The sequence below is a fragment of the Phascolarctos cinereus genome, unplaced genomic scaffold (genome assembly GCF_003287225.1).
Source record: "Phascolarctos cinereus isolate Bilbo 61053 unplaced genomic scaffold, phaCin_HiC Scaffold_5;HRSCAF=322, whole genome shotgun sequence".
NCBI classification, from domain to species: domain Eukaryota; kingdom Metazoa; phylum Chordata; class Mammalia; order Diprotodontia; family Phascolarctidae; genus Phascolarctos; species Phascolarctos cinereus.
In genome coordinates this window covers 272,818,109-272,834,550 of record NW_027555958.1, presented here as the reverse complement: position 1 = coordinate 272,834,550, position 16,442 = coordinate 272,818,109, and the positions used below count along the sequence as shown (strand labels likewise).

General features: G+C 40.5%; 1 protein-coding gene across 2 annotated transcripts; it reads left to right on the top strand.

Annotated features, from left to right (window-relative positions):
• The first annotated feature begins 83 nt into the window (after window positions 1-83).
• CENPX (centromere protein X) lies at window positions 84-16,122 on the top strand. 2 transcript variants are annotated; one of them, XM_021000812.2, is made up of 5 exons: window positions 84-201; window positions 13,423-13,474; window positions 14,258-14,311; window positions 14,901-14,989; window positions 15,251-16,122. In XM_021000812.2, exons 1-5 carry the CDS (start codon window positions 172-174, stop codon window positions 15,263-15,265), a joined length of 240 nt encoding a protein of 79 aa, XP_020856471.2. In that variant the 5' UTR covers window positions 84-171; the 3' UTR covers window positions 15,266-16,122. The 2 variants fall into 2 exon arrangements, with proteins under 2 accessions (XP_020856471.2, XP_078011999.1); XM_078155873.1 differs by lacking the exon at window positions 15,251-16,122 and adding an exon at window positions 15,093-15,244.
• The last annotated feature ends 320 nt before the right edge of the window (window positions 16,123-16,442 follow it).

Below are 16,442 nucleotides of genomic sequence, written 5' to 3'. Positions count from 1 at the left end.
GGCGGATGGAGGAGGAGAGCGGACACGTGCGTCCGTGTAGTTAGTGGTTGGGGCAGGACCTGGAGCTGCGGGACACGGCGGCGCTGCCTCTTCCCGCGGCCATTTCTCATTGGCTGGTACAAGACCTCCGGGGCGGGGTCTCCGAGCTCTTCGCGGGCCTCTGCGGCCGAGATGGAGGAAGACGGTCCTAGCTTTAGGAAGGTAGGGGCTTGTCTGTGCTCTGGGGAGCTCAGCGCTCCCGGAGGCTGCGGAGCTAGCATGGGGCGGGGACCGCCTGGGGCTGGGAAAGGGCGCAGGAGAGAGGACTTATTTGGAAAACAGAGTCCAGAGCTTTCTAATGGGGTAAAAATAACGATCTTCCCAAAGGGCAGGGCAGGTCTGACCGTGTCACCTGCCATCCCTCCATAAACTGCGGTGGTTCCCTATTACCTTAAGATGAAATGCACAATCCTCTTTGACTTTGAAAACTCCCTCCTCAGTCTTCTTAGACCTGACTCCGCCCCTCAAACGCTGATCCAGTGACCCTGGACACTCCATCTCCCGACTCCGGGCGTTTTCACCGGTTGTTCCCCGGGCCTGGAATGCCCTTCCTCCTCATCTCCCTCCTCCCTGGCTACTTTCACGTCCCAGCTAATCTCACCTTCTACGGAAAGCCTTTCCTTGGCCTCCTTAGTATTAGTGCCCTCCTTCCGTGGATTATCGCGATCTGTCCTGTTTAGAGCCGTTTCTACCTCATTGTTTGCGTGTTGTCTCCCCCTGTTTAGACTGGGCTTTTGAAGGCGGGGACTCTGTGTGTGTGTTTCCCATCTTTCTTTCTTTGTGTCTTCAGCGCGTAGCAGTCTGTTTCGGTCGTGTCTGACTCTTCATGACCCCATTTGGGATTTTCTTGGCAAAGATACTAGAGAGGTTTGCCATTTGCTTCTCCAGCTCATTTTACAGATGAGGAAACTGAGGCAAACAAGGGTTAAATAACTTGCCCAGGGTCACACAGCTAGTAAATTTAGACGTCTAAGGCCAGATTTGTACCCTGGGAGATGAAACTATTTGACTCATTGTGCCGCCTACCTGCCCCTCTGGCACATAGTAAGCTCTTAATAAATGCTTATTTACTGAATGGGCTTGAGAAAAGACAGGCTTGGCATAGTTACTGCAATGCCAAATGGAGTCAGGAATGATTGAGTTCACATCCTGCCTTTGACTGTAGTACCTTTATGACCTGGGGCAAGTCATTTAACCTTTCTGATACTTAGTTTCCTCATCTGAAAAATGAAGATAAAACCTGTAGTCTACTTCAGGGTATAGTTATGAAATTCAAGTGAGATCCTGCTTATACGAGATAGCAAATGTAAAGTGCTTTGTAAGCTTTAAAATGACATTTTATAAAATGCCTAAAATGTCAACATTCTGTGACCCAGATTCCACTGCTAGGCATATACCCAAAGAAGGTCATTGATAAATAAAGAAAGGCTTTATATACCACAAAATATTTATTGTAGCACTTTTTGTGGTAGCAAAGAACTGGAAATCAACTAGATGCTTATTGATTGGGGACTGGCTGAACAAAATGAGGTACATGAATGTAATGAAATGTTACTGTTCTTTAAGGAACAATGAGTGTAGAGAATCAAAGACTTGCAGAAAATGCAAAGACATATTTGAACTGATGCGAAGTGAAATAAGCAGAGCCTATCTGTGTGTGTGTGTGTGTACAGCAATGTAAAAATAAAAGAATAAGGGGCAGCTAGGTGGCGCAGTGGATAGAGTACCGGCCTTGAGGTCAGGAGGACCTGAGTTCAAATCCAGCCTCAGACCATCCATTTGATACTTACTAGCTGTGTGACCCTGGGCACTTAACCCCAATTGCCTAAAAAGCAAAAAAAGAAAAAAAAGAAAATAATAGCACCCACAAAACAATAGAAAATAAATGTTAGGAAATGACAAAGCACACACTTGGCCTCAAAGAAGAGATGTGAGAACAATTTATAATCCAGGGTAAGGCATGAAGGAGGCAGAGGAAAGCCCCAAATATTCCAGGGCTATTTGAGAAAGGAGAAACTCATCTGGGTCTATCAGAGAAGGTTGCATAAAGGAGGAAGCTCCTTGGTTGAGCCTTGAAGGAAGACCAACATTCTAGGCTATGGATGAGGAAATGCATTCTAGACATGGGGGTTGAGGTTCAGTCTTTGCAAAGATGCTGAGTTTGGGGAAACAGCTTGTTTAGATCATTCCTTCCTTCTGGAGCTATTTCCTCCCTTGGCCGTCATGACAGTGTTCTCTCCTACTTCTCTTCCAACCTATCAACCCTCCTCAATCCCTTTTACCTGGATCATCATCTGTTCTCTTCCTCAGGCCTCCTTTGTGCATGCTCTTTTTTCATCCTCACTCTTGCAGCTCTCAACAGGTCCCGTGAACTAAGCTCATCTCTCTTTGCATATGCCCCCCAAATCTATTCTATCCAGCCCTAACCTTGGGCCTGCACTGCCATCTAGCATCATCAACTGCCTGTCATATAGCTTCTCTGAATGCCTTATAGGCATATCAAACTAACTCAACAGAATTCCTTATCTTCCTCTTACCCTTCCCCATTTTTGTTGATCATCCTTATATATAAGTCTTTGAGATTTACAACCTCAGAGGGATCATAGACTCTTCCCTTTTCCATCTTCCCCACTGCTAACCGGTTAGGTAGCAAGTCTCATTGATATTATCACTTCAACATCTATTTGACCTTTCCCTGGACATGTATGTCTTCCCTAGACACACATAACATGGTTTTCTCTCCATTTTCCTTCTTTCTCCGGCTAATTATTATTTTCTCCTGTTGGATCATCATCCATTTCCTGCCACCCTAACCATGAGGGTATTTCTCCCCCTGTCCCAGGCTAACTTGGGCCTCTTTTCTTCTCTCTCAACATTGTCTCTCTTGATTATTTCATTTGTTCCTGTGGCCTCTGTGCTGATGAGTCCTAAAATTTCTCTTTATATGTATCCATCTCTAATATCTCTCTCAAACTTGAGGCCTGCATATGACGCCTACAAACTGATTAACCATAGGCATCTCAAACTCAACATGTCCAAAATGGAACTCGTTCTTTTTTCCCCTATTTCTTGGGGCATGGGAATGGTTGGGTGAGTTGGAGAGGCCACATTAGTGTGATACAGTGAAAAGACCACTGGCCCTGGAGTCAGAAGATCTGGGTTCAGATCCTACTTCTTGACACGACCAGTGTAACTGGACACATCATTTAACCTGCTTGGCTCTCACTTTCCTCATCTGTAAAGTGAGTGATTTGTTGAAAGACATGGCTTTTTAATTGCTTCCCAGCTCCAGCGCTGGGAAGCTATCTTATTTCTAGTTAGCCAGGTTGGCAACTTTAGAGTCATCAAAGGCTGTTCCCCCTTCCTCCCTCCCAAATTGAATCACAATATCTCTTGCAGCTATCTCCTCTCCATTCACATAGCCACTATACTGAGCCTTTATTACCTCTCTTTTGGCTTACTGCATTAGTTCTTAATGGGTCTCCCTGCTTCCACTCTCTGCCTTCTACATAGTGCCAAAATCATCTTCTCAAGAATGTGTTTGACCATAACACACTTGTATTCTTACTTTTTGCTTCTAGGATATAATACAGACTTCTCAGATGGTAGTGTGTTGTTTGGTTTTTTTTTTTAAGCGAAAAAAGTATGCTTCAATCTGCACTCAGAGTTTTATCAATTCTTTCTCTGGAAGTGGATAGCAGTATTTATCTTGGGTCCTTTGGAATTGTCATGGCTCATTGTCTGGATCAGAGTAGCTACTTCTTTCATGGTTGATCATCGTTATAATATTGCTGTTGCTATGTATGATGTTCTCTTGCTTCTGCTCACTTCACTTTGCATCAGTTCATATAAGACTTCCCAAGTTTTTCTGAAACTATCCTGCTCGTTATTTCCTATAGCACAATAGTATTCCATCACAATCATTACCAGAGTTTATTCAGCCATTCCCCAAATGATAGGCTTCCCCTCAATTTTCAATTCTTTGTCACCATACAAAGAAAGCTGTTATAAATATTTTTGTACATCTAGGTCCTTTCCCCTTTTCTTTGATCTGTTTGGATTACAAACCTAGTAGTAGTATTATTGTGTCAAAGGGTATGCACGGTTTTTAGCCTTCTGGGTATAGTTCCAAGCTATTCTCCAGAATAGTTGGACCAGTTTATAATTTTACCAACAGTGCATTAGTATCCCTATATTTCCCATATTCCCTTCAGCATTTATTATTTTCCTTTTCTGTCATGTTAGCCAATCTGATAAGTGTGAGGTAGTACCTCAAGAGTTGTTTTAATTTGCATTTCTCTAATCAATTGTGATGTAGAGCATATTTTCATAAGACTATTGATAGCTTTGAGTTCTTCTCCAAGACTGTAATTTAAATGTAGCTCACCACAATCTGGCTTTTATGTACTTTTCCAGAGTTATTTCATCTTACTCTTCTTCGTGTTATCTGCATTCCATTCAAACTAACCTATAGAACTCAATATGTCATTCTCTTTCCCATGTGGTTTTTTTTTTCATGCATGTAGAATATACTCCTTGGAATCCTTCTCTTTCTTCAAGGCTTAGCTCAGGAACCACCTTCTCTTTGAAGCCTTTTGTGATCTTTCCCCCCATAAGCCAACAACCCCCCCCCCGCCAATCCCCAAAAGATCAAATCTATTTTCTGAGGACTACCAATGATTAACTAATCGTGGAAAATTATATCACCAGTGGTGATATCACCACTTGGTGATGAAACTTTTTTTGGCTGTTACTACCCATGAAATAGGGAAAAATGAAAATGGGCCTTAGTCCGTAAAGTCCCTATGTGGTCCCCTTCAGTTTTTGGAGTGGCAGTGGTTCAGAAAGGGGACAGAGAAGGATAAGAATCACAGCTTTTAAAACATCAGCAAACTTTAGAGTGCCACCAGTCAAATTAAATATGAGATCTTGTTCAGTGACCTGTGAGTGGACATAATGCTGGAGAAGCTGAATCAAATTAAACTTGACATTCTTGCTTCAAATGAAATCAGAATAAAGAAGTTGCAGCACAAGGGAAGGATGGCACATAGGTGACCCTACAAAAAATGGAAACAGTAATCACATACCCCAGAGCTGTAAGAAATATGATTTCATGGGACACTTAGTCATTGTTGTTGTTACTCAGTCATGTCCAATTCTACATGACCCTATTCTTGATAAAGATACTAGAGTGGTTTGCCATTTCCTTTTCTAATTTGTCCCTATTTTACAGATGAGCAATTAAGGCAAAAAGGGCTAAGTGATTTGCCCAGGGTCACACGGCTAGTAAGTGTCTGAGGCTGAATTTGAACTCAGATGTTCCTGACTCTAGGCCTAGTGCTCTATCCACTGCACCATCTAGCTGCCCCCATTATTTGTTACATATTGCAATACTAATCATAAGTATTTGCAAAAAGACCACCATGAAAATAATTGTAGTTTATGTGCCAACATTAGTTCCTGAAGATGAACAGGTAGTTAAATTCTATATGCTCCAGATCAAATCAATGTATACTTTGGTACTAGGTGACTTCATTACAAAGGTGGAAAAAGATAAGAATGGGGAGAAGTACATGAGAAAATATAGATCAGGAGAAAGCCAAAGATTTGTATATTATACAAAAGTCACAAGCTTCTATGTTATTAAGACTTACTTAAAAAAAAAATTGGCAAGTCTTTGACATGGTGAGTATCAAACAGTTATCACAAAGAATGAGACATTCCTTTTAACAGACATCAAAAGACTTACTTTGGACATAGGCATTACTCCTGAGTCAGATGTCTGTACACAGTCAGATTATGCTCCCCTCAACCCATCCACCATGTTTGTATATTCTTTTTAAACACTCCAGTTATTTGAAATAAAAATTCCTTCTCCTTCTTCCTTATTTCTTCATTAATGTATTCTTTTTCCTTGTTTACCCAGACCTTATGTTCATCTTAATTCCCCCCTTCCCTTGAAGACAGTGAGATTCTGAAGAGACTCTTCTTTCTCATTCTGTTTCAGTGTGAGCACTTTATCATTGTTTAGTCCATTCAGATTGCACAGATATGTTTAACTTTCCAGGCATTTCAAAATTTCTACTTAGCTCTGGTCTTTTCTAGGAAAAGTTCATTTCCTCTGTAGTTTTTCATGGTATGTTATCCCTGATTGTAAGCTTTTCCCTTTTAGGATGTCATATTCCCAGCATAATCTTGTGTGACCCTAAATGTGGTTCTATGATATTTGAATTCTTTCTGGCTGCTTAAAGTATTTTTTCTTTGACTTGGAAGATCTTGATTTTGGCTAAGATGTTGCTGGGAGTTTTCATTTTGGGCTTTATTTCAGGGTAACTGGATTCTTTCTATTTTTACTTTTATTTATGGTTCTAAATTTGGGCATTTTTCTTTTATAAATTCTTAAACTAGGCTATCCAGGTTTTTTGTTTGGTAATGGTTTTTAGGTACTCTAATGATTTCTAAATTATCTGTCCTTGATCTATTTTATAGGTCAAGTGTTATATTAATAGTAAATAGCTTATATTTTTCAATTATTTTTCAGTCTTTTGACTCTGTTGTACTATTTCTTGTCTCATGGAGTCACTGAGTTCAGTTTGGTCCATTCTACTTTTTTTAATTTTATTTTTATTTTTATTTTTTTGTCCATTCTGTTTTTGATGAAGTCCTAATTTTGGTTAAATTTCCCACCAACTGTAGTAAGCTATTTATACTCCTGACATCTTTTTCCTCTAGAATTTTAATTTTGTTGTATTTTGTTTTTTTTAATCTCTTGCTTCATTTCATGCAGTCATTTTTATAGTCTCTGTGACCAAGCCATTTTTTTCCCTCTGAGGCTCTGCCTGTACTTGTTATAGAGCTATTCTTTTCTTCTGGGTTTACCATTTACCTGTTGGGTTTTTCTTTTTTCTTTTTTTTATTAGTTTATTTTGATGTATCAACAATCGCTTCCACAAAGCTTTTGGGTTTTAAATTTTTCTCTCTCTTCCTCCTCCCCTTCCTCCCCAAGATGGCTCACAATCTGATATAGGCTATATATATACATTCGTATTAAACATATTTTCACATTAGTGATGTTGTAAATAAGAATTAGAACCAGTAGGAGGAACCACCAGAAAGAGGAAACAAAACAAAACAGAAGAAAAAAATAGCAAATAGGTTGCTTCAGTCTGCATTCAAATTCCATGGGGTTCTTTTTTTGGATGTGGATAGCATTTTCCATCATGAGACCTTTAGAGATGTCTTAGATCCTTTCATTGCTGAGAAGGGCTAAGTCTATCAACGTTAGTCATCGTACAACGTGGCTGTTACTGTGTACAGTGTTCTTCTAGTTCTGCTCATTTCACTGAGCATCAGTCCATAGAAGTCTTTCTAGGTTTTTCTGAAGTCTACCTGCTCATCATTTCTTATAGCACGATAGTATTCCATTACATTCATATACCACAACTTGTTCAGCCATTCCCCAGTTGACGGGCATCCCCTCAATTTCCAATTCTTTGCCACTACAAAAAGAGCTGCTATAAATATTTTTGTACGTGTGAGTCCTTTTCCCATTTGTATGCTCTCTTTGGGATATAGCCCTAGAAGTGCTATTGCTTGGGTCAAAGGGTATGTACATTTTTATAGCCCTTTGGGCATAGTTCCAAGTTGCCCTCCAGAATGGTTGGATCATTTCATAACTCCACCAACACTACATTAGTGTTCCAATTTTCCCACATCTTCTTCAACATTTATCGTTTTCCTGTTTTGTCATGTTGGCCATTCTGATAGGTTTGATGTGGTACGTCAGAATTGTTTTCATTTGCATTTTTCTAATCAATAGTGATTTAGAACATTTTTTCATATGTATTTAGGGCATTTTTTCATATGATGGGTTTTTCTTAACATATGTTATTTCTTCATTATCTTTGGTATTTTCTTCTGTTTGTTCATATGTTGGCCTGTCTCCCAGTGTTTGCCAACTTCAGGTCTGTTTATTGGGGTTTACATTGATTTCCCAGGTACATGGCCTCTCTAAGCCTCTGTTGGTCTCTGGCCATCTTTTTTGTACAGTTCTAGATTGTAGAGGAATTTACCTCACTTTTGTTTGTTTTTATTTATCATTGTTTCATCTGAGATCCTATTCATGTATTTCCTGGGGGTAGGTGGGAAAGGGAAGGATCTGGGCCCCTTCATGTTGCCATCTTTACTGGAAATGTGAAATGAATTACCTTGTGAACAATCTCCACCGGGTGGGTTTGTGAGGGGAAGGCCCCGGGGGGCACTGGGTTTTGGTCACTCAATTGCTCTTCCAGGCTGAGTGAGAGAAGGGTAGCTGATATGGGATCAGCAGCTCTCTGCCAGGTACTCCAGGCTCAGCCATCTCTATTTCTCACAAAGATGCCATGATCCTTTCAGGTACCCAGGTTTGCAACCTTGGTGTCATCCTAGACTCTTTTCTCACTCCAGATGTCCAGTTAGTTGCCAGACTTGCCATTTCTACCTCCACTGTAGTTCCTGCATGTGTCACCTTCTCTTTACTCATACAGCAACCACTTTAGATCAAGGACCTCATTGCCTATCACTCGGACTATTGCACTACCCTCTCGATTGGTCTCCTTGCTTCAAGTTTCTTCCCACTCTGTTCTATCCTCCAGGTGGCTGGCAAGATTATTTTCTAAAATATGGGATGTTCAAAGCTCTTCATAACCCAGCCCCCTCCTACCTTACCAGTCTTCTTACACACCTTACTCCATCCTACCCTCCATCTCTCAGATCCAGGAATTTTCTCTGGCTGTTCTCCATGCCTGAAATGCTTTCCTTCCTCCTCTCCTCTTGGCTTTTCTGGCTTCCCATTTTCTGCAGGAAGCCCTTCCCTTCCCTCTTTTAATGATTTCCTTTTTATATTGAATATAGGTGGTTTTAATATATTTGTTTGCTTAGATTTTGCATTTCTCAGTGGTAGGCTAACTCCTGCTTTTCTTTGTATCCCCATTCATTGGCACAGTGCATAGAATATAATAAGTGCTTAATTAATGCTTGTTGAGTGACTGACCATGCCACTTCATTAATCAGTAAACTCTATTCTTTTATTTCAGGATTAAATATAAAGTCCTGTACTTGGAATTTATATTCATTCTAGATCAGCCCTAAGCTAGGCCAGTCCAGTGATTCAAGCTCAAGGTTTAAAATGCAGCAAGCATACCTGAATCTTAAAATCCATTTAAAAACCAATTTTACTAATAGAAAAAGATGAAGAGGACAAAGCTTCTAAAGAGCATATAAAATGCTACTTTTCTTTCTCCTGTAGAATCAACACAGTAGACTTGTAGGAGAGCGACAACTGATATGAAGCTTCTGATGCCATTACCCCCTCTTAATATTACTCTCTCTTTATATAAGTCTATAATAAAATATATGTTATTATATAATCTAATGTAATTATTAAAATAAATCTTTTATTTAAAGTGCAGAAAAACCTTCACCTTCTTAAAGGCTATCCCCCAGTCACCTGCCACTAAAGCCCTTAGAAAAACCAGGAGAATGAAAGGGTCTAGGGTGAAAGGGAAAGTAGGAAGGAGCTGTTAGTCCTTATGGTTCTTTTATGACAAATATATGTTGGGCTTATACACCCCACTAGCATAATCTTGGGAAAATCAAGATCACTTCTATACACAGATGAAGTTTGGATAGGGCTTTCATGAAAGGACCTGGTATTGCTAAGTTTACATGCAGGCCTTTTGGATGAACATAGGGAGAAGAGACTTGATTTTAAAAATCTGTTTTATTTTATTACTGGTTTATAGGCAAGCTCTCTTGAGTTATGCTCTCTGGTGGTCCAAAAGGCCAGAGGCATTGCTTGGGTAATGTTGGGAAGGAGTAGAAGAAAGAGGCGTGAGAGTTGGAGGCTAGAACATGAGTAGACACCCAGAAGCCTGTTTATCAACAATTTTATGAACCAGTAAGACAAAAACCAGATTCCTCTCTTCTTTCATTTGCTGCTACTACTCCCTTGGCTTGATGCCTCTCCTGGGGCCTTCTCTTCTGATAACTTCTTTTTCTTCTTGTTACATTTCTCTTGTTTTTTCTTTTCTTTTTTCATTAACAAGGGTTTGTTTTCTTTCCCTTCCCTCATTATGAAAAACAAAACAAAACCCTCTTAAGAACAAAACAAATTCTGCATATTGTTAGTTTCTTCTTATTAAAGCCTCCTTTTAGCCCTTAAATGAGCATTTCTTTTCTTTTTTTAAAATTTATTTTGATTTATCAACAATCACTTCCATATGCTTTTGAGTTTAAAATTTTTCTCCCCTGTTCTTCCCACCACCCTCCCCAAAACAGCACATAATCTGATATAGGCCATACATATACATTCCTATTAAACATATTTTCCCATTAGTGACGTAAGTAAGAATTAGAACCAATAGGAGGAACCACCAGAAAGAGGAAACAAAACTCAACAGAAGAAAAAAATAGCAAATAGTATGCTTCAATCTGGATTCAAACCCCATAGTTCTTTCTTTGGATGTGGATAGCATTTTCCATCACGGGGCCTTTGGAGATGTCTTAGATCCTTATATTGCTGAGAAGGGTTAAGTTTATCAATATTGGTCATCACACAACGTGGCTGTTATTGTGTACAACATTCTCCTGGTTCTGCTCACTTCACTCAGCATCAAACCATACAAGTCTTTTCAGGTTTTTCTGAAGTCAGCCTGTTCATCATTTCTTATAGCACGATAGTATTCCATTACATTCATATACCACAACTTGTTCAGCCTGAATGAGCATTTCTTAATCTGTAGGTTTGTGAACTTGTTTTAAAAAATATTTCAGTAACTACTTGAATATAATTAGTTTTGTTGGTATTTTATTTCACACACTTAAAAACATGTTGAGAAGGGGTCCATAGGCTTGTCACTCCTCATCTCTACCTCCTGGCTTCCTGAAAGTCCCAGCTGAAATCCCATTGTCTAAAAGAAACCTTTCCCGTGCCCCCTTAATGCTAGTGCCTTCCCTCAGTTATTTCCAATTTATCCTACGTATCTCTTGTTTGCACATAATTATTTTGCATGTTGTCTTCTTTAGAGTGTAAACTCCTTGAGAGCAAGAAGCTGTCGTTTTCCTTCCTTTGTATCCCCAAGTTTTAGGACAGTGCCTGACACAGGGTAGGCTAAAAATCCTGGCATGGACTCTGCTGTTCACTCAGTCCTTCCTTTAACTTTTGTGGCCAAGGTGTTCCAAAATTAAAAAGTGACATCTTTTTCCTCCTAAAGTACATTTCCCCTTAAATAGTTGAGCAAAATCAACAACTAGAATGATCGTGACTGATAATACATGAGGCAGCTAGGGTGCCACATGGATAGAGCTTTGAGCTTGATTAAGGATGACCTGAGTTCAGACACCTCCTACTGTGTGACCCTGTCTCTTAACCTCTGTCTCAGCTTCCTCAACTATAAAATGGAGATAACAGCACCTACTTCTCAGGACTGTTGTGAGAATCAAATGAGATAATATTTGTGAAATGTTTTACAAACCTTAAAAAATCACTGTATGAATGAAGCACTATGATAATCAAGCACATGGGGAACATCTCATTTCCAGAAATAACCAGCAGGTGGTGCTAAGAACACATTTTTAAAAGTTTTTATTTATTTTTTTAAAGTTCCCATGGTCTTTCTTGGCCATGCATCCTACTGGTTTCTGCTTTTAGTAACTACTGCACTGTTACCATTGAGGGGATAAAATTTATCTTAGCTACCTCTGCCCCATTTGATAGCTTTTTATTTGATGGAATTTATTTGATAGAATTCCACAAGGATGCTTCTGACCTTCGATGCTAAAATTTACAACTATTCTTCAATTCAGACATTTATTTGAATGTATAAGGTGTACTACAAGGGGAATGCATGGCAGACCCCATTCTCAAGGACCATACAGTCTAATGGGGAGGAGGGATATACATAAGTAATAGGAGAGAAGACGTGACTAGAACAAGGCTTGTTTGGCTAGAATGTAGAGTAGGTAAGAGTGAGTAGTTTGAGATAAAGCTTATTTAGGTAGGTGAGCCATCTGGTGAGAGAAATATGATCATAGCAATATATTCATCAGACTACTTTGTCTCAAAAATGTGTGTCAGCTCTTTCAGTTAATTTAGAAATATTTTATTCTCTTCTTAGCATTTCATTTTACTCTCCATTTGGGGTTTCCCATATACCCTCTTCAGCAAGAGATTCAGCAGTTTCCTATTGTGATATTGCTGGGTCAAAGATTTAGTGACTTTTTGGGTATAGTTCCAAATTGCTTTCCAGGATGGCTGGACCAACTCAGAGGTCCATCAGCAGTTTATAGTATGCCTACATTTTTATAATCCTTTGTTATTTTTTTTTTATTACCTTTGCCAGTCTGGTGGATATGAGGACAAAGCTGTTTTAATTTGTTTCACTATTAGAGATTTGCAGCATTTTTTCATGTGCTTTTTGATAGCTTAGATTTCTTTGAAAATTGCCTGTTCACATCCTTTAATCATTTATCTAATGGGGAATGTCCCTTGTTCTTATAGATTTGAATCTGGTCCTTGTATATAGGATGTCCCCAAATTGTAAGCTTTAGTAGCTTAAAATTGCATTAAGACTTTTGGGATACACCATGTTTTGTGTAATAGAGAAACTTGCTTCAAAAATTATTTTCTTCTTAACAGTTTTGGTTTTGTTTGTGCAAAAACTGTCTTAATTTTATGTAATAAAAATATCCATTTTTATCTTCTGTGACCCTATCTCTCTGATCCCTTTTCCCTAGATCTCAAGGGTCACAGTTGCTTGCTTGATCCTCTTGTTTGTTTATGTCATCCTTCATATCTAAGTCATGGATGCATTTGGGCCTTATCTTAGTATATGATGAGGTGTTAGTCTAACCTAATTTGGGCCAGATTACATTCTACTTTTTGTCAAATTAATTTTTTTCCCCCAGATTAATTCTTCCCTCTGTATCTGAGGTCTTTGGTCTTAGCAAACACTATGATCTTCAGCCCACCACTTCTAAAGGGCACCAAATCCTAGTACCTCTTCCCATCTTAAGCTCCTCATCCCACTGGCATTATTCCTGTGGCACACGTAGCTGATAGTAGGGTGATACTTGGAACTCAAGTCGGGAGTCCACCACCACCACCACCACCACCACCACTGCTAAGCTTAGCAAAGGACTTAGAGGCTTGCAGGGTAGAATATATTTTTTGTTTATTTAAGTGTGTAATTGTCTATTTAAGCTTCTCGTGTAGTATTTGGGATTGTAGATGGGTCCCTCCCTATCAGTGGTGGGGGAAGCAGGAGATCAGCAGAATCAGATTTGACTTTTGTGGCTGCTGGTAGTCACCAAATGTTACAAGCACTTACTCCCTTCTTCCCATAGGAGCTGGTAAACAAGTTGCTGTTCTTACACTTTAAGAATGACAGATGCAAAGGTAATTTCTGCCCTTTCTTAAACAATTTTTTTTTAAAAATCAAAGCTTTGTTTTTTCTTTAAATCACTAGACACCGCCCCCCCCCAAAACTTTCCCTTGTAACTCAGTAGCAAAACTAGGCTAACACAAGCTAACATATACACCATGTCTGACACCACAGACTTCACTTTTACACCTAAAGACCTGCTGAGAGGAGAAAGGCATGTTTCACTGTCTGAACTCTGAAGTTAGGATGGACCACTGCACTGATCAGAACTTCAACATCAGGTGTCTTTTGGTGATGTTTTCTTTTGTGGCATGTTGGTCATTATGGAGGCTTTTCTTTTGGTTTTGTTTACAGAATTTTGTCTGCATCAGTTCATAAAAGTCAAAGGTGATTTTCCACTCAGAACTCAAGCTTTAGCATCAGGATCTTGTGAAGTCAGTTAGTGACACTGAGTATCCAACTAACTGCCGCCTTGCAGATTGAGAAGTTTAAAAAACAAGCATGGCACCTGATCCCCCCTTCAAGTGGTGTTGAGCAGGCACAAAGACACATGGACACATGCGCCACTCCAACAAGATAGAGAGAGATGAAAACGATTACATGTTTGATGAAGAAGAGATGGCAGGGCTCACTGCACTGATTATCCCAGCATGAGGCCAGACAAGGTTTAAAGCTGCTGCTAGCTAGTCCACGGAAGAGACGAAGGCAGACAGACACTGAGTCAGTCCAGAGCAGGTTGGACTGCAGGTATATGGGGATGGGAACATGCAAGTAATTCTGTTCTGTCTCCTTTTCAGTCAGTGCAGATGCTCTGCAGCTCATGGTGGAGATGTTGAAGATCTTTGTCCGAGGTGATTTGATAGTTATGGCTGTCCCTTTCTAAAATTCCCCTCGATAGCTTCACATGGGGACCAAGGCTTAATCCTAAAATCTCTGATTTATTTGTGTTAGAGCCACATTGTATTTCTCCCAGTTCCTTGGAGGCATCCAATCTCTTCTCTCCCCTGGAATGTGCCTTCCTTGCATTTTAATTGACTTTTAAAATCCGGAGGCTGAAAAGCTGGGTTAATGACAGTTTTAAGTCAATCAAACAAGCATTTATTGAGAGAGTATCTAATAAATGCAGCACACGCCTAGTTGCTGGAAATACAAAGACAAAATGAAAAAAAAACCAGTCTCTTCCCAGCCCTCAAGGAGCTCATACTGTACTCCGAGTAAGCACCTGGGAGTTCAGGACAACTTTTAAGGAGGAATACTGGAGAGTGGATTAGCCTTGAGTTCACAGCTCAGAGCAACAAAGTAATCCTGGGCAAAATGAGCAGGGAGCTCAGTCATTTCTCATGTTGGGATTTTTATAAACCACATCTGAAGCCAGCCAGGATCCTGTATTTGATCCTGCCCAAATTAAACTTTTACTTTTCTCCTATGTTCATGGAACAGAAGCTGCAGCCCGAGCGATAAGACAGGCCCAGGCTGAAGACCAGGATAAAGTTGACATTGAACAGCTTGAGAAGGTGTTGCCCCAGCTGGTATGGAAGCTTTGGCCTCATTTCTCAGTGGGGGTGGGTGGGTGGTAACACTGAAAATCATAGCATTGAGAGATTATCTTGTCTAACCTTTTTTTTTTTGTAGGTGAGCACAGTGACCCTGGCTGACACAATGGGGTCAGAATTTGAACATGGGTCTTATCTAACCCTTGCTAGGAAGAACAGAGTCATTGTTGATAGTTGGTTTAGTAATCTGTATGCTGATGACTTGAAGATACTGAGCTAACTCTTCTCTCCATCTAGCTTCTTGATTTTTAGAAGCAGCAGCGATGGAGAAGATGAAGGCATTAGATCAAGCTGAGCTACCTGAACCTTTTCAATCCGTCTGCCTGCCTCTTAACTGTTCCAGGACAGGGCATCAACCTCATACCAACATTTTGGGTGGTGTCTTATTTCAGTGATAAGTCCTAAGAGGCCAGATTATATTTACTTCCTGACATGACTGAACCAAACTAAACAGAAAGTCTGTAGCTGCTGTCTCCCAGAGAATTTCTACCACAGTCACTTAGCATCAGGATGAGGGTCCCTTTCTTTCCCCTCTGCCTCAGTTTGCAGAATAAGGAAGCCTGTGTGGTGTCTTCCTGGAAGTAGTACAAGGTGGGAGGTGAGGAAGGAGGAAAGGGATAGTGGATGAAATACTGGGATCAAGGTAAGAACTAAGAGGGGGCAAGCCAGGTCACGCTGGAATGAAGTGAGGTGCTCTAGTTTCCAGCACACTTGGATTTCCTGCCCTAGGGGCTACTCAGTTAAAAATCAAGATGCTGGGGCTGCCATCCATTCTTAGCTCTCTGGAAAACCAAGGCTGTATGCACATGGGGCTGAGGAGTTACCAACCCCCTGACTTATCTCCTGGCAGCCTCCCAGCTGTGGCCCCAAGAGGAGCTCCCCAAGCCCTCCACAGAGCACTGAGCTCAGCGCCAGGTACCTCATCTTTAGTTTATACACAAACAGAGAGCCTGGTGCTTGCCTCCTCCCAACATTCTTGCTGCCGTCTGACATCAAAGCTAGTTTGTAACCTTTTAACCATTTGATATTCTCCTCAGAAGCTGCTTCCCTGAGCTATAAATTTGTTCTCACAAAGCAACATCAATAAATCAAAACTGTCTCCCTCCCTGGCTCAGCCTTCTCACTGCCATTAATCACCCAAAGTCAAGTTGCTTCAAAGCCTTATTCAGCTCCCCATCCCCCCCCACTTTTTTCTCCATCTTTTTAGGACGAAAGCAAAACTCTTAAAAAGGACAGAATAACAAACAGCATGTGTGTGAATGCCCCAGCCCTCACAAGCCAGCTCCCTGCCGGCAGCTGAGAGAAGCTGTGAAATAGGAAACCTTACACATGTGGGCATGAGCCGCAGCCCAGAGCCTGGCTTGCCTGGAAAACGTTACTCTCACTGCAGCCGCTGCTCCAGAAGCTGCAGCAGTCAGGCAGGATAAAG